At 48.5% G+C, this 24,139-nt stretch overlaps 1 protein-coding gene across 1 annotated transcript; it reads left to right on the top strand.

Moving 5' to 3' along the window:
• Positions 1-249: 249 nt before the first annotated feature.
• Positions 250-22,982, top strand: pvalb6 (parvalbumin 6). Its single transcript, XM_086170379.1, has 5 exons — positions 250-509; positions 20,872-20,932; positions 21,228-21,360; positions 21,451-21,560; positions 22,311-22,982. The coding sequence occupies exons 2-5, from the start codon at positions 20,872-20,874 to the stop codon at positions 22,334-22,336; spliced, it is 330 nt and encodes a 109-aa protein (XP_086026505.1). The 5' UTR covers positions 250-509; the 3' UTR covers positions 22,337-22,982.
• The last annotated feature ends 1,157 nt before the right edge of the window (positions 22,983-24,139 follow it).

The raw sequence follows: 24,139 nt of genomic DNA, 5'->3' as shown, positions 1-24,139 counted from the left end.
ACATCCTCTCCCACTTCCCTTCCCTTCCCTCGCCTCCTCCTAACTTCTATTCATCCCCTCCTCCCTCCGCATCAATCCCTTCTTCCCCCCGTCATCTTGCCAACTTTCCTCCCCTCCTCCTCCTCCTCCCTCGCTCCCCGGCGATCCCTCCTCCTCCTCTTGAACATCACACAATCCCCTCCTATCCCAATCCAGCACACCCTCCCTCTCTCCCTTCCGTCCCCCTTTATCTTCCCCTCGCTCACTCTTCCTCCCCTTCATCTCACCTCCAGCCAGCCAGAGCGCCCTCCTCCACCTCCACCTCCTCTTGGATCGCGCAACATCCACTTTCTCCCTTTGAACCTCTAATCTCCCGGCTTCTTGAGTCTTTTATTTCTCTCTCTCTCTCTCTCTCGTTCTCTCCGTCCGTCCTCCACTTCTCCTCAACCATCGGAAGCTCTCCGAGCCCACCAGTCTCCCACCGGACGCCGAGGATTCCGACGCGCACAGGACCAAGACAGTCACCGGAGGTGAGTGTTTGGCGTGTGCAACTTGTATTCGCTGCTGTTGGGGACGGATGGGGTGATAAAGAAGAAGAAGAAGGAGAAGAAGAAGAAGAGAGAAAGTGAGAGGAAAAGACGCTGTGCATAAAAGCAGCTGTTATGCAGCATGACAAGATGAAATAGTGCAGGGGGGGTGGCTGGGTGGTGGTGGGGGGGGGGAGCAGTGGATGACAGAGGACGAGGGGCATTTTCAGGCAAAGTCAAAATCAACAGCTGCATGGAGTGAGAGGAGCGGAGCCAATTCCAGACGAGGGGGGGGGGGGGGGGGCAACTTCCGAACAGGGCAGCACGGACGGCCGTCAGAGTGACAGATAATCCCAATAAAAGGGACGGGGGTGAAATGGTGATGAGGGAGGTGGTGCTGTTTCCACGTCGTAGCAGCTGCATGCCTACAAACCTGCACCCCCTCCTCCCCTGGAAGATCCCATTCACAAACAGGTCCAGAAAACAGCTGATGGTGATTGGTTCCCCGAGCGCTGCCAGCCTGTGCGATTCATCCTCTGTGTGTGTGTGTGTGTGTGTGTGTGTGGGGAGACATAGCTGTGGAGGGAGGGGGTTGGGTGTCGGTGCTGGGGTTGACTCATGACTCTCCCAGTGATGTTGAGGCTTCAGAAGCTCAAATGAAGCTGCGGTTCCTTCCATCGACACGATGCGCCGATTTTAAATAATGGAGGTAAAATGACGGGCGGAAATGGGACCCTGATGTCTCCTCCCTCGCCGCGTCACTTTCTGATTGTTGACCCTCTTGTCGACAACTCCGCCGCAATAAACGGTCGTCACGGCCGCCGATGTTTCCCCTCAACTGGCAGCTATCTGGGAAAAAACAATGTAACATGAATAAATGTGGCAAAATAAACACCCGCGGTGTCAGTTATAAAGGGGTCTCAAAAAGCAGGCAGGCGATCCTGGGGTCAGAAAAGGAAGCTTTACTGAAGCGACGGCTTTTAGAGCTCTTGTCTGAACGTCAGCGGATTCTGGCCGGTTGGATCGGTTTGAGCAGAGAAAACGTAACACCTGGTCGGATAACGCGGTTCTGTGGACGGAACGGCTTATTGAAATAACATGAACGTGTGACAAAATAGGTTTTCAAATGAATTGATCCAAAAAGCAGAAGTCAAAGAAACGTCACGGTTCAGTAAAATGTTGCAGACCCGTCACGGAGACGTCGCCAGGCTAATGCTGTGGGACGCACCAGCTCTGCCTCCTGCGGCAGAATCTGGCGTTTGCCGGTACAAAACACACAAACGGGCCCGTCTCCCGTCCCCGTTTTCACCCAGACATCGTTTAAGCTGGTGTTTCATGGGGAATGAATCCTAAAAAAAATTGGCATTTACAGAATCGGAGCACGACATTATGTTGGACTAAAGGATGAATCAGCGGGAAGGCGCTGGCATGGAGGCTGCAATGAGTCCAGCTGAAAAGCTAGAGAAGGATGGAGGGAGGGAGGGGCTGGAGGTTTGGATCCAAATCATATTTCTATTTATGATATCATAAGTTTAAATCCAAATATCACTCAACTTTAGCTGGATAGCCCTCACATCCCACCCCAACCCCGCCCATGACCCTGGACTCCCCCATCTCTGTCAGCACGGAGGTCCTTGAAGCGAGATTTGCACAATGTGGCGATGCTTAAGGAGAAGGTCTGCCGATGTGGCCTCGGGAGGTGTGTGCCGGGGCCAGTCACGGAAGATCAAATGTGCATGTGTGTGTGTGTGTGTGAGAGAAATGGGCGCGGGGGTCTGCTTGGAGCTGTGCAACACTAGCGACTTTATGAAGCTTGTGTGTGTGTGTGTGTAGTGTGTGTCGGGGGGGTAATTTATGACCTGCATCGTCACTGACCGAGGAGCGGCACCACCACAGTCACGCTGCACCGAGCGTGTGTGTTTGCGTGCGTATTCCAACTACATGATGTACCGTGTTCCTCATCGTGTCCACCATCGTGGTCAGGAGAGCTGCCGCGCTAGGGATGTTGTGACGGCGGAAGGATGGAGACGCCCTCCTTTTGTCAATCGCCGGTTTCCGTTCGTTTTTCAATTTTCTCTTATCTGATGCTATTTTTATCTGCTGGGGGAAAAGAAATAAATAAATCAACGGCTCGAGTTGCGACTAGCACACATGAAAAAGTAGGATAGGAGGCGGCTGGCGGACTCGATGGAGAAATGTAACGTTGATGGAAGCAGAATGAGGGTCGCTTGTTTTTCCCCGGAACCCGTGATGTTCGACCGAAGAAACGAAACCTCCGTCCGGGTGACGTTCAGGAACGCTGAGCGTCTGACGGCATCGCTGCCAAATGTGGATTTTCTGTCACTGACTATTTCCAGGAGCCTTCACACTTACACTGGAAAAACAACCACTTCCTGTCTCTTGATCTTGAAACCCATTGATTCACTTTATCAATGGACAATCAGTAATCATCACTACCATCGTTTTTTTGTTTTTAGTTTTCCATCCCGTCATCACAATCTTTTAAAGAGTGTTGACCCTCCCTCTCCGGCCCCGGAACACGTGGTTCCTTTTATAAATAAGTGATAAACTGTAACTTCAGAGCAAAAGTCTCGTCCTGCGGCTCCTCGGCCACCGAGAGGTTCGGCCGGATAATTAAAGTAACGTTCCCGGCCGCAGAAAGGAGGTCGCAGCGAGCGAGAATTTGCATTTATGCTGATTTTAAACTCTCGGAAATCACAATGAACTGTCGGGGGCGCCGGTTAAAAGGCATTAATTAAAAGCCCGGCGATAAGACGGTGAGGAAGACCTGTTTTAGAAGTAATTTGTCTTTTTTTTCAAAATTCCAAGACGATACTTTTGAATAGGAAAGGAGGGTCGTGTAAAAGTAACAGGTTACGACACGATGCATTGGATTTCTTTACTGATCTATGGAAGACAAGGAATTCAATGACAAGAAAAATTAAATAACACGACAGGCTGGCGGGTTGTTAAGCCGCTGAATAAACCCCCCCGGTGGTAACGGCTGGAAACTCCATGTTCGTCGAGCTGATAATGAGCGCAGGCTGAACCCTGAGCCAAGAGTCTCAAAAATGTTTTTACTCCATAAGATGATTTTCAATGGTGAGGCGGCAGCGTTTTACACTTAAACGTTTAAAAATACGTTATTCTCCCCTTCCGGAAACCAACCCCGCCGCCCACCTCATCCGATCGCCACCATACTCGCGTCCGGGATGCCCTCGATATCAGATCCACGATGGTGTTAGGCAAAATGAGAAAGCGTTGCTCACCAAGGTCAAGGACAAACATTGAGCGGGGTGGACGGCGTCTGGAGAGAGGGAGGCAGGGAGGCAGGGAGGGGAAAGGCTCGGTCAGAGGAAAAATGCGCCTGATGCTGCAGATCTGGGATTCACGCGGTGGGATCGGCTCCAACTCAATATGGCGGAATTGGAGCCATGCTAAAACAGAGCCCACCGCTAATGAGGAAGTCGGGGCGTAGGATGCGAGCAGCTGCCGGAGTTTGGCTCGGGCCGGCCGAAGCGACGGATGCGCGCGCCTCGCCTTTCAAACCGCCTATTTCGACGACGAAGCGTCGATGTTGTTGAAGGGACGCCGGCCACAGTTTGCCGTCCGCGTCCTCCCCGCAGCTCGTCCCCCCTCGTCCGATTCGGCGCGTCGTCACCTTCTTGAAATAATCGCATGTTTGAACAAATGTGGTTATTTTTCCCTCGATCAACTTCTCATTCAACACACGGCTCTATTTCTAGAAAACTTGGCAATTATTTTAAGAAGCCGACGACATATTAAAACGTCGTGTAATCAAAACCCGGTTCCCCTTGCGGGGGCTCCTCCGGGTCCGAAGGTGATTTTAGGTAATTGGAGAGTTTGATGCGTTTCTAAAAACGGCGTCGGACGTAGGTTCGCCGAGGTCCAGAAGTCACCGCTAACTTTAGACCGACGCCGAGGTCGGCCCGGCGCAAAAGTACTCAACCCAATTCCAATTATAAAACCCGTGACCTGATAAGTGGAATCATTAAAAGCCCCCCCGGTCAGGTGGGACACGGTTTGAGACTTTTCTTATTTTAGAGCTTTTATTCCAGATAAATGAAGGAAGATGACGATGTGACCCATTTCGTCAAAGCCACTTAAAGCCTCCGCCCCTCGGGAGCCAAGCTTCGGTTATATATAGATTGACGCCGTCTCCGAGCAGCCAAAGGTGTCGGCCGTCGGGTCGGACGTTCACCTGCTCAGGTCTCCCCCGAGAGCCGCTGCGGGCTAAATAAAAAAACGCTCAGAATATCAAACAACACAATCACCTAACCCACTGACTTTTACTTCACGGGTCTTTGCCAAAGGGCTAAATAAATGAATGAGTTCTCACTATTTTACTCAATGAACCTAAAAGGGGAGTCAGCAGAAAATCTCATCAGAGATGAGGAGAGAAAGCCGCGGAGCCTCAGCGGTCACACGGTCACGACCTCTAATCCATCCCTCAAGGTCAAAGACAAGGACGGCAACACGTAACTTTCTCTCCCTCGCTGTTCTTCTGACCTTCCTTTTCCTTAACGCTTCATTTTCTTTGATCGGGAATCCATACCCCGGCGGTCGTCCTCTCCCTCCCTCCCTCTCTCTATCTCCCTCCACAAAATTTATATCTGCATTACTGCCTCCTCTTCAGCTCCGGTCTACACCCAACCAGAGCTGTAAACATTTCCTCGCCCTGCTGACTCATTCCGGGTCTGGATCCGGGGATCGCTCCTTTCCGAGGGGCCCCTTCGCGAAACCCCCTTCCACCCGAACGGCGACGGTTTCAAACCCTCACGCGTGCGACGCGCTGACTTTTAATGCGGCGGTGTTGAACGCCATCCATTCCCGGAGCGGGGATTCCACGTTTGCGGCATTGAAAACATCCAGCCCGTGTCACTGGCGTGGGTTCTGACACACCACTCGGACGATCCCTGCACAGCCGTGCTGTAAATCTCTTTCCGTCCCCGGATGCGCGGGTCTCTTCCCCCACTTGCTGCCCCAAAGCGATAACTCTAGCGACACCACCTCCTTATTTTATGGATTTATGAATGACTGCACATTTATGTGAATGTGGATATAAAACGTCCTCAAAGCTATTCGCTCTCCGCCCCGGCTCTCTTTCTCCCGCTCTTTGAAAAGGGCGGCCCTGGCCAATGAGCCCGGGGCGAGTCTTCACACACCGCTGCAGGCCGAGGGTCAGGGAGAGCATGAGCCACTGAGAAGGGGGAGTGTGTGTGTGTGTGTGTTTCTTGTGTTTTCCCTTGTCTATGAGTGTGTTTCTTTGTGCGCGGGCATTCAAGAGTGCTGTTCCTGCTTTCTGCTGCAAGGTCAACGCTCCCCCTCCATCTCCCGCTCTGAGCACTGCAGGAGCTGCTGTCAGCTGCTGCTGCTGCTGCTGCTGCTGCTGACCAGGCGTCACTGCTGGCGTTAAAGACACTGGCAACGCAAATGTCCGTCCACTTGAGCATTTGCGCGGTCGGGAAAGGCTCGCTCATGCGTGCATCGACTCACACCGACCCGCACGCAGCAACGGAGCGGGATTTAAGAGTCGGGATGCGCCGAAAAACCCTGACTCGATTTTTTTTTTTTCACATTTAACTGTAGGACATAAGAGTCTTTATCTATAGAATTTTAATTAAATCCTGTCAGAATAAATCATATATAAAACTAAGCTATATGTGTAGTGATGCGCAGTGTGTGCCTGTTGAGTGACATGACAGATGGCAGGTAGATTAAATAAATACAGATATATATAAAAATCATAATAAGTAGCCATTAAGGATTCTGCTAGTGTTTTATGTGTATCCTCATGATACAGTGTAGCATCGTCTCTATATTTCAAAACCCCGTGCCAGTAATTCCAGACAAATAGCTCCGGTTGCCCCTTTTATTTTTGCTCACTGAGTTACACCACTCATCAAACTGTGACTTTAACACCCCCCCCCCTTCCCGGTTCCCCCTCTTCCCTCCTCCCCCTCCTTTAAAACCCTCATCCCTCTCCTCTCACATCAAAGACCTGGTCCAGAATACAAATTGTGTTTTTTTTTTTTTTTTCCACCCTCTCTCTTTTTATTTGGGTACCCGATAACGCCGCAGGCCAGATGAGAATTGGTGCCGGCGAGCGAATGTGTCCTGCCAAACAGAGAGCGGATGCAACAATGTGGTTGCAGGAGAGAGAGAGAGAGAGAGAAGAGGGGATGCACGGGGAAAGATGCGACGGGCGAATAGGTCGGAAGGTGGAGACGATTCAAAGACAAAAGGTTTTTGACGAAGGACGTGCCGGTTGATCGCCCGTGAAGATAAACTTCATTGTCCCCTTCAAGAGTCGGGGCTGAGAGACCAATAAGTGAGGCGAGCTGAGGGAGGCCGGCGGCTCAGGGCCAGGATGTTGATTACTGGGACTTTTAAAAAGTCCCCTGAGGAGGAGGAGTCAATGTTGACCCCTAGCAATGATGTGTCACGCAATAACAATACGGAGGGCTTTTAAAGTAGGTTTTACAGAGAGTGTGTGTGTGTGTGTGTGTGTGTGTGTGTTGGCCCCGTGTGTGAACCCCAGGATACTGTGAACACAAAGACAATAAATCTCCGTGAGAAAGCACCTGCCTGCGGTACCATTAGGCAGGGCGCTAATTGTTTAGAAGTGAAATACCTTTTCCCCCCCGACCCGTGTGACGCATCCGAGGTGCCGGGGCGGCTGAAGAGGCGTCGGTGTTGATTCGCTCCCCGACCAACGGGACAGAGGACGGAAAAATTGGATTGCAGAGATGTGAAAAAATTATTATAAATGCATGGCAATTTCGCACGAGCGCACGCGGCCGGTTGTTCAATTTCCCATCGAGCGAACTGGGCGTCGGAACCACAGTCCGTAATCCAGAATTAGAAATCGATGTGATGAAAGGAGGGTGGGCGAGTTGAAGGTAATTAAACCGTCCCATAATGGCCCCTTTACACTTTTACTCCACGTATTTATTTATAAACTTCCTCGCGGTTGATCCCATCAATCAGAATCTCCGGGCTTCCATCGGATCCATCGATATTCCTTTTTTTTTCCGACCGAAAGCACAATCGCGTACGTTTTCATTCGCGCGGCGACACACTCGTCAGTATGAAACCGGGTCGGACGCTTGTCGGCGATCTGTCGGGGGGTTTGCATCTTCTGAACCAGACGTAGCTTTCAGAGACCCACCCGGGGGGAGACTATCACTTTCTAGTTCTAAATGAGAAGCTGAAGCAGCTGTATGACCTCCAGCGACTTCTGCCGAGCAGGTTCAACCCCATATTTGTGAAACATCAGACAAGACAATGTTTGTACATCTCTTTTTCTCACTTCCGACAAATCTTAACCACTTGAATTAAATATGCGCGCGCGCGCGCGTGTGTGTGTGTGTACTTAAAATATCATCCTGTCCGCAAAATTGTTATCTACCAATGCAGGCACAACCTCCTCTTTGATGCCGTTCATATGCTTGAAAAAGAAACAAATGCGTACACATTCTCACCAGATGTTTCCAGTGTCACTTCCCCATTTGAGTCTAACTTAAATGGACGCGTTAAGATCGGGTTGTTGCAGGTGAAAAAGCAACTTGTTTTGAAAGCATGTGTTACAGTCGGTAGACGACAGCTTCAACCCCGTCCTCAGACCGGGCGGAATACGCACGTTTGTGTGTAAAATTCAGATAAATATCAAAAACAGACGTGATGATAACGACGCATCAACGCAACCTATGGGTGCGAAGCACAAAACGATAACACGGCGGGTCGGTTAAGACACAAACCCCCTGGTTAAGGGGAGGCAGAAGCGGCGCTCTGCTACGTTTGGTGTTTGTTCCTCCTAACACCTTAAACACCTGACCGCCGGGGGGATTTTTACCATTTAAACCAAAGGATGCGAAGACCACAAAAAGACGAGGTCTGTGACGCTTTCAAAACATCACCATGGTTACGGCATGTCGGCTTGAAGACATATTGGCGTTTGGCATCATATTGCACGAGAATGCTGTGTAACAACCACAGTGTGACTGTGACTGACTGCTTCGTCCAACTTACAGTATTTAAAATCGATGCCGTTTTTAATTAGTTACTTTGACGACGTTGTTTGTAGCCGCGCGAAGTGATCGCCATGATGACAAGGGGAGATTTCAACTAATCTATTCTGGGTTTATTTAGCTGCTCCCGCCGCGACTGAAATGATTTACAACGGGGCCGTTTTCCCGCCGCGGCCTCCTCCAACCGGAGCCCAAACATCTCAGATAAGACGTTTCTCCCGCCGTCCTAATGGACGCTTTACTCCTCATTGAGGCCACGGGCGAAATCATAACGGAGAGAAAAAAATAAAAAAAATAATGATGCCATCTATTTAATCAGCAACAGTAATTAATCCATTTGGAGTGAGAAAAGAGATGGAGGGGTGGGGATGGGGGTCCCCCGTGCACGCTCCCGTACACAAAATACACATCGGCTGCAGTGGATGCTTTGTTTATGCCTACATTTATCTAAGCTTTTATCTCTGAATATTAAGAAGCCAGTTCCCGTGTGTGTGTGTGTGTGTGTGTGTGTGTGTGAGAGAGAGCCCATTAATATGCCTTAGAGCGCTACCTCAGGTAATGTAGAATACCATTATGTGTTACTCAAAGTGACAGGAAATCGATGATTTAAGGGCAAAACAATAGAAGAGCTGTGAACATACCAAGAAAAGGTGGATGGAGATGTCAGTGGATGTGCGTGGGTACGAGTGTGTGTGTGTGTGTGTGTGTGTGTGTTAAGGAGTGGCCCCACTGACAAGTAAGGGAGAAGTCATTACGAGGAAGAGAAAACCACAACAACAATACAGAGTTAACGTTATGACTGTAATGAGAACGCAAAACCACGATAAAACGCAGTCGTCCCACCGAGGGCCTTCACATTCAAAGTCCTAAACCAACCCGAACGCCGTGTCCGCGGAGCTGCGGCCGAGAGTTTTCCCGTTGAACGCAAGGCCTCGTGCGCGATCATCTGAACAACGCACTTTAGTATCTCTGCACAACCGTTACGGTCAGCAGTTTAACATCTGGTGAAGATGGCAGAATCCTTACAAGGACTCTCTCCTTCCTCCCTAGATGACGTGTGAATGAGGGGGTGAACGGTTGCATGTTTCCACGTGCGGCGCCGTGACTGAATGTTGAGCTCCTGCAGCGCCGCCACCCGGGTGCAGGATGGACGCTAGATAATGAATAGATGCATGAACAATTTGATAATAGCGCGTGTCTCGACAGCGATTCGAATGTTTAGGTGTGTAAATGGAGCGCTGCGTCAGCGTTGTCCGGCGGGGATGTTACCATGGTTACAGAGAGTGACGGGTCATCGGGCCACAAACGCGGAGAGTCTTGGTATCCGTTCATCGTTGAGAACGGATCCCGGTAGTTTTTCCCCGGTGGGAAACTATTTCACTGGTATTATTCATTTATTATCCGTCTAATTCCCACTGATAGACGTCAATCTTTCATTTCATTTGTTTTTAATTCACTTAATTTGTAATTAAGCGGTTTTGGCTCCTCGGTCGGCTGTGTTTTTCAAACATTAGCGTCATTAACCGTTCTGTCGTGACCTGGCAATAAACAAACCCCCCGCCAAACTTTAAGAGGGTTAGGCTGCTGAAGGGGGAAAATTGCTCACTCATCTGATGTGTACACAACACACACGCACGCGCGCACACACACACGCACGCACGCGCGCGCGCTCGACTCAATGCCACGTGAAGCACGAAGCAGCTACTTAAGATGCAGAGAGACCCCTGCCCGTCCCGGCTCACCGTCTCATCTTGTCTCGTCTCAGCTGAATAGCGAATCGTATGATGATGAAATGAAAGCATTGAGAAAACCAACATGGACCTTGATGGAATCGGCTGGCAGCGATCTACAGAGGTGTGTGTGTGTGTGTGTGTGTGTGTGTAGGGAGGGAGGGGGACTCGGTGAGAACAGCTGGCACCAGATGATACCTTGATAACAGAGGAAAAAGAGGAGAATAGTGGTGATGGAGATGAAAATAAAGGAAAACCCACAGAGGACGGTTCGAGGGAGGAAGGGGTTGCACTCAGTCGGCTGTCGTTCATTTAGAAGAATGAAATAAAACGGGTGAATAAATACCGGCTCGGCATCAGGGCTCGCCAACACGTGCCCTGGGGCATCTGGGACGCAACCGTTCAAACCAACAATCTCTCAAGAACCGATCCTGAGATTTTCACAATAAGTCTGTGATGGCAATCTGCCAGGCTTCTTTTTTTGAAAATACAGAGCCGCATCTTTGCGGAGACAATATTGGCACCTATTTCAAAGCTTTTTTTTTTTTTTTTTTTTGTATTCCAACTTTTACATGAAGAGGTTGGAAGTTGTGATCCGCCTGTGGCGAAGGCCTCCTTCGGCCATCCGGCTCGCGTCTCTCACCGCTAGAACGCCCGGCTCATATTCAGATTGAGCGGTGCGGGCGGAGCTGCGAGGACTAAATATTACTTCCGAAGTGATAATTCTGTCTCGAGTGGTGCTAATGGGAGTGTCCGGTGGGGGTCTGTTCCCTCACCGCTCTCATCAGAATCCCAGCGGCGTGACGGACGGCCCGTCGGCCCGCGCCCGAGTTCTCCTCTCTCCGCCCCATTTTCTCCCTCTGCCCCTCGTCTCGTCTCCGCCGTCTGTTTCCTGCACCTTCACATGTCCCTCCTTGTTTCCCCCCCTGTCTTTTGCCCTGTCTCCATCCCCCCTCCCTGGCCTCCCGTCCCTCCTCGCCCCCCCCCCCCCCCCCCCCCCCCCCCCCCCCCCCCCCCCCGCTCACCTATCTCATCTGTCACCTCCGATTCCACGTTAGGAGAGGGTTTATTGGCAGGCCCCCGGGGTCTTCCGCCTGCGCCCGGGTTCTGGGCCGGTTTGTTCTCCGCAAGTGTGTGAGACGGGTTTCGGTGAGAGGACGGAGAGGCTGGGAGAAACGTGTGTGTGTCTGACCTGATGTGTGTATCCTAATCCCAGCCCAGCTCCTATAAATGCTGTCAAGTTATTACACGAGTCTGAGACACCATTACTGAATAAATGATAAAACCGTTGCCGAGCAATTGCGCTGGGGAATCTGACGAAAATGTGTTTTTTCAAATAAAATCACCCTCTGCAGGAACTTTTTGTCATCCTCTCTCTCTCGCTCCCTCCTTCCCCCCATCCATTGTGTTCCTACACCTGTTTGTTCGGCGTGATGACAGAAGAGTCGAGACTCCTCAGAGCGCTGCGTGGCGTGTATGAAGCACAGTGGATCCTGCTGTTCTATGATGATGCTTGTTGGCATACAGACACACACACACACACTGCTAGAGTGCGCAGTAATGAAGTGTATGTATGTGTGTGTGTGTCTGTGTGTGTGAGGTGAAGTTTGGGGCGAACCACCAAACTGGGGACTCTCCAGGGTGCAGTCCTTTGCCCTGAGGAAGTCACAGCAAAGGTCAAAGAATGGATCATCATTCCACCTTGGAAGCTTGTTTGTCAACACAGTCATACATAGTCCTTTGCAAGGCGCACACACACACCACACACACACACACACGCATGCAAGCACTCACACACACACGCATATGTGGATTTATATCTGGCATGTGTAATGTTATGGACTAATGAATAATGTTCACTCTCACATTTTCATTTAAGTGACACCTTGGCTTCCATATCAACCTGCCACACACACACACACACACACACACACAGACACACTTAATGTATCAGAAAGCTCCTCTCCACATATATTGTGACGCATATTCATAAACACTTATCAACACTCCCGCCATGCTTTAAGTGCCGCATTATTGCTGCACACTGCGTCTGAGCGGAGAAGAACCTGGATGTTCTTCAGGGTGTGTGAGCGCAGGATTAATGTTGGTGCTGGCACAGGAGCGCCGGTGGGTGCCGGATATACGGGGGACAAATAAAACTAAATCTGCAGCTCCGGCTTGGAATATATGTAAGAGCGGGTCAGAGAGATGAATTTAAAAAGTATAACTGTTAAAATAAAAAAAAGGCGATAAAGAGGAGCGAACAACGGTGCAAGTGCGTGCGCGTGCGGAGCGGCGTGCACCACCGATTGCTTGATCCAAAGCAAGATTATGGACTTAGGGGGCGAAATTGAGTCTGGAGGCTGCTCGTGTTTGCGGACGGGCTCAGTCCGACATTACATCCCTCCTCCCTGGATGGGATTGAATTAGAAATGTAGATTTACTTAACCATATATTACTGTATTAATATTTAAAGTGTCCATTGACTGGCTTCCCTCACGGGGATCTAAAAGAAAAAAAACAAAACTTTCCATTTGTTTTATGCCGTCAGTACCACTTCTTTTATGCGGCTAAAACCTTTCGCATTAAGGTCGATCCGAGCATTACCGTAATGGCTCACAGCCGCAGGTTCGCAAAATGAAAATCTAAAATCCACATGGAAGAGATGAGAGAGCCGCCACTCCCTAATCACCGCTCTCATTCAATGCTCGGGAGGGAACGACGACGGCGAGCCATTCTTCAAAACAGTCATAAATGACTCCGGCTCATTCACGTTGTTTTTCTTTCTCTCATTGAAAACATGCCGCGCCGTCTCCTTTTTGTAATTACAATGTAAGTACATAAGATGAAATTGCTTTTCCAGAAATAGGTAGTCCACTTTCATCTGGCTTCATTAAACAATCTTTACAGACAGAGACAAAGGCTCCGAGTGCAGGCCGAGTAACGGCTCCTTTATCTAATCACATCACGCTGCAGATAGTTGTGCACTTAATAAGGCCGGGACGCCTCGCGGCCGAGGGATGTTAGCGTGGCGCGGACGGAAGGACGCGCGGTAAGATCTCATTGGATTAAGCGTCTCCTGTGTCGAACATCGGCCCGCGACTCGGTCCCACACTTAAGTCTATGTTTTGATACAGATCACAAATGAAGGGACGGATTAATGAACCCAGGACACACTCGAACTCGCACACACACACGCTCCGATAAATCAATGGGACACAGGGAGACCCACCGAGCAGAGCGCGTTTCAAGGGCCTTTCATAGGCGATCGGACTATTCTAAGGTTATTTAAGGTTATATAAACGGACACTGTGCGTCCAAAAACCAAGATTTAGTAGCTCAAATTTTTGATGGCCAGAACCTTTTCCCCAAGGGGCGACACTTTGAGGATCTGAGTACATTGAGTGAGGGGTTCAAATATGAGAAAGCAGCTGTCGGAGTCTTTCCGGAGCCAGTAGCGCGGCGCTATCGTGACGCCGCGGCGTGTATCTTGTCGCACCCGGATCCGGGTTGTCATTCGCAAATCGCCTCTCCTGGACGTTATTTTCCGATTAGCCCTTTAACCTAATCCTGTCTTATCCCATGATCATTCGTAACTGTAATCCTGCCCGGCATCTCAGATTATTCATAATTTGAAAAGAGGTGTTTCTTGTCTTTACAGCGTTGCTGCAGATCGTATTAGAGGATGTTAATTATCACGCGGTGTGTTATCATTTACATATAATCCAAACTATGTTTAAAATGTGCAGCGATAATGAACCCGGGATGGGGTCAAATTTACTCCGGGCTAATTTAACACCGGATATTATAAGCCTGGTTTAGCGCAGCAGCCAATCACAGAACACCCAGAAAAAAAACAAAGCGTGATGATTTGACGCCAACCACGACGACAACCGTGCCGACAAAGATGGCAGATATCACCGTCGACCCGCCGATTGATCCGATTTCCACCCCACTTCCTGACAGCCCCCCCCCCCCCCCCCCCGATCCCCGTCTTCCTCCCCTGGATCAGATCCAGCTAATCCTCCATACAGCCTTTTGTTTCCAGCGTCAGGTCCGCTCTTCTTCAAGGTGTCATCCGTCTGCGCGCTGAGACGGCTCATTCGTCTTCGCTCTCTCTGCCCCGCTGACAAAGTTCTGCCTCCTATCAGCGAGCCTGTCCGCACCCTGGCTCGGATCTGACTTATATCGAAAACGAGGCCGCTATTTGTCTGAAATCCTCCACGTTTACTCGGAAAATAACAACGGCCGCACAACTGCCGCTGCTACTGCTGCTGCTGCTGCTGCTGCTGCTGCACCAGCTGCCGTCGCCTTCGGAGCAAATGTTGCATGTCGATCCTACATTTGAACAGCGTCCGACCCCGATAGGTTTATCTCCGGTCCGGGCCTGCGATTGGCTCCCTCGCCGAGCTATGATGAGACAAACCTCCATGCTTTATGCAAATCAGAGTCAGGACTCTGCCTTATTTCCAGAAACGTAGCTTCCTCATTCCCACCCTCCTCCTTCTCTTCGTCTCACATCAGCGTTCCAGGATGGGGATCTGTTGTTGACCTCCACCCTCCCGCACCCCCGCTGGTCTCATCTCCCCCTATTTGCTCTTTCAATTTCTGCCCTTTTTGTCATCCATCTCCACCTCCCTTCTGGGCTTCGCTGCACCGCCCCTCCTCCTCTCCCCCTGCCCGCTGCCCCGCTGAGCCCCTCGTCGCCTTGCTTTTTTTAAATGACACGTTCCTGCACATAGAGGAAGACAGAGAGGGGTCTGGATCACGCCGGGGTGCAGGGTGTTCTGTCATTTTTTCTTTCAATTCAAGTGTGTCCACCATCTTTCCACAAGCTGTCATTTAGGCAGCTACAATTAGCTGATCAGTTACACACACACACACACACACACACAAACACACACACACACACACACGCACACACACCGACTGAATGCCAATTTTGTAACGTCTGTCAGATCTTACTGAAAGTACTGAACACACACACACACACACACACACACACACAAATCAGTTCAACTGATAAGATTAGCTATTGCCTTCACATGCAAATGAGCCCCCCCACCCCACATCCTTCCCCACTTTGTGTTTCGGATATCCTTCCACCCATTTATCTCTCTCTCCGTCCCGGGTGTCAGAGACAGACGCGTTAGCTGGAGGACAGAGATAATGTCAAATCAAGTCAAATTACTTTGTTTCGCCCGCGTGAAGCAACCTCGGCTATAAACGTAACCGATCATCAAGTGTGAAAAGCTAATGATTTCACGGTGCAACTTTAACGCCCCGGTGCACTGAATTTACTGTTTTTAATTAAAGTACCTCATCAAAACCGCAGAGCGTTCTTTAAATCTAAATGGTTTTAAAAAGCACTTAAACCCCCCCACCACCACCACCAACCAACTAACAGCTTCCATTGTCAAAATGTCTCAAAAATCTAAACAGGTGTTTTGGTCCCATTAGCTTAGCCAGGCTATCCATCTGAGCAGAAAAACACATGTAGCTCCGCAGCATCAGTGGCGGCTTTTAAAATTCACTGAGAGCCGCTAAGATCACAATACAGACAAGGCATCTGCCACAGAAGGTCCAGCCAACAAAATAAAAGACAAAAATACAAAAATCACACCAATACATTGCACTTATAATAGCAGAAATGTTCATGAATGCCACATTAATTCATGGAATTTCCAGACAGAAGCTAGAGTCCCATGTATGGAGGAGATACAATGCCTATCATAAGTATTCACCCCTTTGGATGTTTTACCCTTTTAGTGCTTTCATAAATCATTCATGGTCAATAAAATTTGGCTTTTTAACACAATAATTTATTGGAAAAAACTCTTTAATGTCAAAGTGAAAACAGATTTCTACACAGTAAGGTCAATGAAATAAAAATATATAAAGAAATATGATTGTTTGCATTATTACTCACCCCCTTTTTAAGCTAATGGTCTGATTCGATAGAGGTCCATCAAATTCTTGCCAATAGTCTAACATTTAGTGAGCAAAGCACTAAAAGGGTAAAACATCCAAGGGGGATAATACTTATGATAGGCACTGTACATGTGACTGTAGATCATGGAGGTCATAGTTCACTTCCTGATCCCCTGTTTGATTGCAGCCAATCAGAGGGCTTTCCTAAGCAGCACCTGGCCTTGGAGAAAAGGGACATGCAGGTAAAATGGAGCGGAGTCTCCATGGCAGCTCGCTATTTGCACACTTATCTGATGGAGCGTACTCCAGGATCACCTCTCAGTTTAATGCAAGAGTGTGTGTGTGTGTGTGTGTGTGTGTGTGTGTGTAAAACCGGTGCTGGCATACCTGGTACCTGCTGATCCACCGTCGCTCCACAGAATATGCATAATGCAATAATATCCGGGCCTGGACACCAATGACGCAAAACCTGCCAGCTCTGTGACGGAGATGCAGCTTGTGTCTGGAGGTTTCAGTCCAAATCCAGCCTGGATACGACAAGGTTGTGCCGTTTCTATGGAGCAAAGCAGGGCCGTCAGTGAAACGCATGGTGGGGAGAGTTCTCCTCCTGCCTCTCGTCTGTCAGTTAGTATTGCTGACCCGGACATGCGCTCAAAGACCGCTCTTTTTTTAATCTCCGCGTCTCCGGAGATCTTCTTTATAATCGGCCCCGCAACCCAACTCCGCCGGGCCGGGGACAAAGTTATCGCGGTTCTGCTTTACAGAGAGGGATGTTGACGCCTCACGAGCTGCTTTTGTTTGGGCCTGAAATCTGAGGTGGGAATTGCCGTCCGTTCGTTCTTGTGAACCCTGAGACACGGACAGGACTTCAGGGACAGCCGTGACATTGTGAAATAATTCCTTGTGTCTTTTGTTTTAGATTTATCACTGATAATAATCACCTAAAATAATTTCATTTCTAATTTTAACCTTATAAATGTTTCTAATAGTTTCTAATAAACAACTGGGCTTGTGTGAATCAAAGTGTGACTAATTGAATTTAGTTTTATCAGAGTCAGGCCGACTGGAAACAAAGCATAAATAGTACTCCAACACACTCTCTCTCACACACACACACACACACACACACACACACACACACACACATACACACAATATTGTGACATATAACTGATAGATCCCCTCAAGTAATGAATAAAATGCATGGTTTGCTATTGAAGCTGGAGGCACACATGCATGCTAATAGACCTGGGTCTGTGTGTGTGTGTGTGTTTGCTTGTGTACTACTATTTGGCACCCCATATAAAGAACTAATATGAAATACTGACAGATGTTTGAAGATAAGCCACACTACAGAATTATTGCCTGACATGAAGTTGTTTTCATTTTTATTTGCCTATTTCTTTTTCCATTAAGGAAACACACACACACGCACACGCACACACACACACACACACACACACACACACTTATGCACCAGATACACACAAAATAGACACACTCATATTATTATCATAATAATAATCATGATAAATAATAATAACAATATTTAATATAGTATAAAATAAAATATAAGAGTAATATATAATATAATAATAATAATAATTATTATTATTGTTATTGTTATTATAAATAAATAGAAAATATCTTCAGCTGGTAAATCACCTCAGAGTGAATCCGTCCATCTCTCTGTCCATCTGCAGCTCCAATGGGAATTCCCCATTGTGTTTTTACAGGAAGGCAGACACACACACACACACACACACACACACACACACACACACACACACACACACACACACACACACACACGGTGAGTGGTGGCGAATCCTATGTTAAAATGCCGGTCGTCCCTTAAGCAGCTCACACATCCACTGGAAAGACATCCATTATGCATAAGAGTCCCAGATGTAACCACACTCATTAAAACCTTTAGAAAAAGACACATGCAGACATTATCAGATCATTTGTTGCAATTGGATGACGGGGACCAAACTCATCACACACTCACACACACTTCCTCTCCGCTTGGACTTCATATATGATGCTCGCTTTTGAGGAGGACATCATCGCCACGGACGCCACTTGCTTGTCGCCCTCTGCTCCTCCCCCCGGGCGATGGCGATATAGAATTGGAAAGTATACGCCTCCTCCTCAGAAAAATAGAGAAATAGTCCTTTTTTCTTCTGATCTCTCAGAAAACACACACACACACACACACACACACACCCTGGCCTGCACTGGTCCAAGCCCCGCCCGGCCTCCAACGGGGAGAAGCGTCCCCTGAAGTGAAAGCGAAGGGACTTAGAGGAGGCGAGGGCGCCGCGGTTCGTCAGCGGCAGCGCCCCGTACGCCTCGCAGGAAACTCTAGATAAGGAGAGAAAAGGAAGATTAGAAGTTTGAGCGAACTGAAAAAGGAGGAGGGAGAAGATTATGAGAGAAATCAGACGTCTGGAAGGACGGAGCGGGCGGCCTTGGCGGGAGGAGAGGGCAGGGAGAAAAGGGCGGACCGCGAGGCTTATTAATAGTTCTGTTTAATTAACACGAGCGCCGATGGAGAGGCGACACGACGGCGCCCGGGAGCCCCACATCCAGACCCCGCCGTCAACCGCTCCCCCATTTCTCATCCGAAAATAATCGAGAGGTTTAAAACAGACCGCCGAGATCTCCCCTTCCTCCTCGTCCTGATGTGCGGCTGATGTTTGGTAATCACTTCAGTTCCACAATTCTCCTGGAAAAATAGCGAGGGGAGGCACCTGGAGCGAAGGGGGGGCCACTTCGTAATGCGTTCACATCCTTCGAGCTGGAGTTTGCAGGGTTCAAGATGGAACGTCAACTGGCGTTTCTCAATTTCTGCTCCACAATAATTCCATCCCCCGTGTTATTATGGCAAATGATGATGTTATGATGGCATAGGCTCCTGAGAAATGGACTGTGGAGAATAATGTTATTTTTAGGAGTTTATTTCTTATAGATTCTCCGAGGTCTAATTTGTATCAGTTTTGCAGGTCCGTTAATCCCCTCCTTCCATCATCCTTGATGGGAAATAAAAATAACCGAAGCTTTGATCGCGCTCAGTTTTTAACAAAGGACTTAATTATTCACTTTGATACCGTGGAATAGAAAAAAAAAAAAAGGAAAACGAAAAAGAATAGCAGTTAGAGAGAGACACTGCAGAGGTTCAACTGCAAAGACTAAACTTTAGTTAAAGTTAAACCGGCCAACCAATCAATGATATGGGTTGATCCATGAGTAAAGGTGAGCGGCAGCAGTGGGTGACAGGGTGAGGAGCGGCTAATAGAAATAGAAACCTAGCGGCCTTGTCATCTCCCGGCTGGATTTGGACCGACGCCGCATCCGACGGGATTAACCGATCATATGTGCCGGAGGGCAAAGCCTTGGATGTTCGGCACACGTTTGCAAATATCATATGCAAATGTCGTGTTGGTTTTGCAAAGTCATCACTGGCAACGTTGAGCTTCAGAAAGCGGTGTGTTTTAATGGAGCCCGTCAAGGAGAGCGCGTCCACGGCTAGGCCGACGGCTTCTTACGGACGGGATAAAAAAAACAAAAAACGCACGATATTAAATCATTACAATTCCACACACTCTTATCCCTTATCGAAAATTCAAGGATCCACCCGCAAATCCTCCCACATGCTGATCTTGTAGGATATTTAAATAATGATATAGGTGAGAGTCGCAAAAACGAGGGCTGCATTAATGAAGTCTCCTGTTGCATTTTAACTTCATGCCACTTTCTCTTAGCTTCAGTGCTTGGCTGCGTCGGGCCATAAATGGCCCACGCCGTGCACTCCGAGACACGTTCAGTGGGTAGTTTCGAAGTATAGTCGGGAAATGGAGTGTTTTTTTTTCTCCTAACAAGTTGCCGTTGTCGGTAACGAAATATGCTCTCATGGGCTGTGGGGGGGGGGGGGGGTCTTTGTCATGGATGCTTTCACAGCTTGATCACTTTTAGCAGAGCCGTTTGTAGCGGTGAATGAAAAATCTGCCCGTCCCTCCCGGCGCGTGGGTTCATTTTGGAGGCTATTTGCTGTCAGGTTGGAGTGATGGCAGCGGAAGGTGAATGAGGGTGAAGACCTCATTCGCCAGGGATCGGGTTCAGTCGCACACTCGGGGCCATGTGGCTCACCTTACTTGCTGCGGGGGTCAAAATGGACTCACCTTGTCTGCGGCGTGACCGGCGGCGCTGCACCTCCCGAGGTGTTTGGAGCACATCCTGTCCGCGATCCTCAGCCCCGCTCGGCCCTGCAACACACACCCGTCACCTCGCTCCCTCTCCTCCAGCCCATTACTACCTACCATTTGTCAGCGTCTCTAAATAAATTATGCATGATGCTTTATTTAAAATCGATAACGCCCCCATCGGACCGTGACGCCCTCCCTTCGCACCGACCTGCTTCGGGTTCCTCTCCGCCTCTGCCAACCTCTTTGCTGGCCCCTCCTGGACTGTCACTGACACTCTTCATCACCTTCCTATCGTGCGTCTCGAATTTCCTGCCAGGTTTCTAAAGAGTCACCGGTGTAACGCGAGAATCTCTTTCTCCTCCGCTCCGGAGGGACTTTGCTGGTAACCTTGTCCCCTTTCTGCCCACCCGTCTTTCTCTTTCTGTCCCCTCCAACCACCAACAAGATGGCAATGAGTGGCATCCTCAACGCTGACGACATCAAGAAAGCTCTCGACGCATTCGCAGGTAAATTGGCATGGCGTCCTTCTCTTTCGTCTGAAGCCATTTTTGCTGATCATAGCCAGTTTAGACTGATACACACACACACACCCACACCCACACCCACACACACACACACACAGACACACACACTATCAAATAGACATTTATGTGTTTTGCTGAATAGAATCTTCTTGAAAATTGAATGAACAAAAGTGGAGAAGAGGAGCATCATATCTAACCTTCAACAAAACTATGAATGAGCTGCCCTCATGTTTGTGCCTCTGTCTGTGCGTGTGTGTGTGTGTGTGTGCGCTTGCAGTGGCAGACTCCTTTGACCATAAGAAATTTTTCGAAATGATCGGCCTGAAGGCCAAATCGCCCGAGGAAGTGAAGAAGGTCTTCACGGTGCTTGATGCCGACAACAGCGGCTTTATAGAGGAAGAGGAACTCAAGTAAGATGGAAATATGAAATCATGTTAGAAAATGTAAATGTGTGAGAATGTGATGTCACTCTTGAGTTGTGTTCCCCTCTGTTCGACAAGATTCGTCCTGAAGGGTTTCGCCAAAGATGGCAGGGACCTGACGGACAAAGAGACCAAATCGTTTTTAAAAGCGGCCGACAAGGACGGAGACGGCAAGATCGGCGTGGACGGTAAACAGGAGCCCCTGCAGATTTCATTACAAGAAGTGTTACGAGGTCAAACCACTGCAGAGAGACTGATTTACACTCCATTATCTCTTCGCCGTTTATGACCCGCTTTAACCTCTAAGATGGATCTATTATGTGTTTGACAGATTCCTGGAGGTTCATTTCACCTCTCATAATCGCCATTGGTTTAATACCTAAGCATCACTACGCTATTACCTGGCATCACTTATACACTGCGCAATATTGATCCCATCACAGTCCTTATCTATACAGTACGGGTACAATGATTTTTATTAAAGAAATACAAATTTACTAATGCTCTTTTGACAAAATGAGTCTTGAGTGCAATATGTACGAAGCTGTGTAAAGATAGTCGCAATTAAGCAGAGGTGATGTATTCAAAATTCAAAATATAAGAAGGGCAGAAAGCGCCATCGGGTGTGTGTGTGTGTGTGTGTGTGTCGACGTGCACATGCAGGGGCATAAAGAACCCACAAAGAAGCCAGAGATGAAATTAACCTCTCGAGGAATGAACTTGCGAATATGTACAGCTATAATGATGCTAGTATGAACTCTAAAGTAGCATGCAGTGTTACCTTACTGTTAGCATGTTAGCTCGCAACTCTTTCCCTGCAGAGAGGAGCAGCACGATTTGAGAAAAACAAAAACATTATCTTGGTAAAAATGTAACTTAAAAAAACAAACAAATCACCCGGACACTCGTTTGTTTTTTTTTTTCTTCTTCTCTTTCAGAGTTCACCACCCTGGTTAAAGAATAGTCAGGAGTCACGGCCGAGTCCTGCTTCCGAATCCACCTCCTAACTACAACCACCTACCACGCCCGGCACTCCCCGCGCCCCCGCCGTCCTCACACTCCCACCCGTTTCCTCACTAAATCCAACGCTGCACTGAGACACCGCGGTGCAACCATCCAGGCCCTTCACCCGCCTTCCACACCGAAGATCCCGACCCCCCCCCCCGAGCCCCCGTAGCCACATCCATCTTATCTATTCTAACCTTTTTTTATACGAATGGTGGTTTTTCTGCTTATGTATAGACTTTAAACACGCCTGCAAGGATGAACCTCACATTTTAAAGCCTAAAGTAGATATCTTAAAAGAGCACAGAACGAGAGCGCGAAACGAGCCCTGAGATTTCTTCTGTACTTCTGACTCCAGCCTCTTCTTTATTTCTTTATTTATCACTATCAGTCCCTCACACCCCACACACACTTCTCCTCCTTAGTTTCTCTCTTCCTCGTAGTGTTTCACCCGGCTCTCGCTCCGCCCCGCCACCCCCTCGGCCCCCATCTGTCTACCCCGGCCCCTTTTCTCTCTTCCGACATTGTGCTGGTGTGCTGTTGAAAAACATACTAAAACGAAAAAGCTGTGAAAGAACAAGTAGGAATAAAGTTAAAGTGATGAAACCTCAGCCGGCCCGCTCTTGGTCTCTTGTCGTGACAATCTGACCCTCTGATCCCCCACCCACTGCTTTTCTCTCACCAGGCAGAACCTGGTTACTTGTTAATACGTGTAGAAATTTTCCAACCGCCGGAGCTAAGAGTTGAAATTAGAGGAGTTTCTTTCATTGTTTTTTCTTTTTTTTTTTTTCTTTAAACCACCCCCTCCTCCCTCCCCCACCTTCCTGTGGTGCGATCCGAACGGTGTCACGCTGTCAAGCCATTAGCAGAGCTGGATTCACACCGAGGTTTAATTTGGGTTAAGTAACCTCTGAGGAAGGACAGAGCAGACCCTGCCAGGCTCCTCATCTCCTTAGTAGGTCATTATTCTTTTTTTTTTTTTTTCGCTCCGATCGCGGACCTGGATCTTGCCGGCCGTCACCGGTGAGGTCGGTTTCAGGTAAAACAGTGACTCGCGCACCGAACTTTTATTAAGAAATATTTACATTGAAATGAAATAGTACCTCAATTATTTTGTCACTCTCTACATTCCATTAACAATTTCAAAGTATTCTGGCGGGCTAACAACATTCCAGAAAATATGATATTGCTACACACTAAGGTTGCTCAGTGAACTAGTTTTACTCCTTTATTGATCCTGATCAAGGGGCGACAATATAAGTATACTCAAACATCTAATTGTCAGAAACCCTAGGCTTCCCCTGCGGACACACTCTTAGTTGTATCACTTGTGCAATCAATGGGTTACAATCAATCAATTTACACTGGATAGCATTCACCTATTCACACTCAAATGGCGGCAGAGCTGCCATTCAAGGTGCTAAACAGACTATGCAGAGCAACTCGGGGCTCACCGTCTTGCCTGAGGACACTCCAGATGCAAAATCTACCAACTGAGCCGCCGGCGCCAAAGTTAACTCGGGTTAACCGTGTAGAATCGTCTCCGTTAACTCGAGCCTATACTGATGACCTCCACGGTCACCTGATCGGTGTTTTCACACCAATCAATCATCCATAAAAAAAGACCACCTCTGAGCAACATTGCGCGCAGTCCATGAGTGAAGAAAACTGAAATCCTCAAAAACGGACCATAAGAAGTTCCATCAGGTAATAAATAAATGAGAAGAGGGTACTTTTCAACCCTGCAGTCCGTCCACACAGA

Source organism: Fistularia commersonii, chromosome 23 (assembly GCF_037954325.1).
Source record: "Fistularia commersonii isolate RoL2024-O1a breed Wild chromosome 23, RoL_Fcom_v1.0, whole genome shotgun sequence".
NCBI classification, from domain to species: Eukaryota; Metazoa; Chordata; class Actinopteri; order Syngnathiformes; family Fistulariidae; genus Fistularia; species Fistularia commersonii.
Note: the sequence above shows the minus strand (reverse complement) of the source record. Positions and strands in the feature narration are given on the sequence as shown.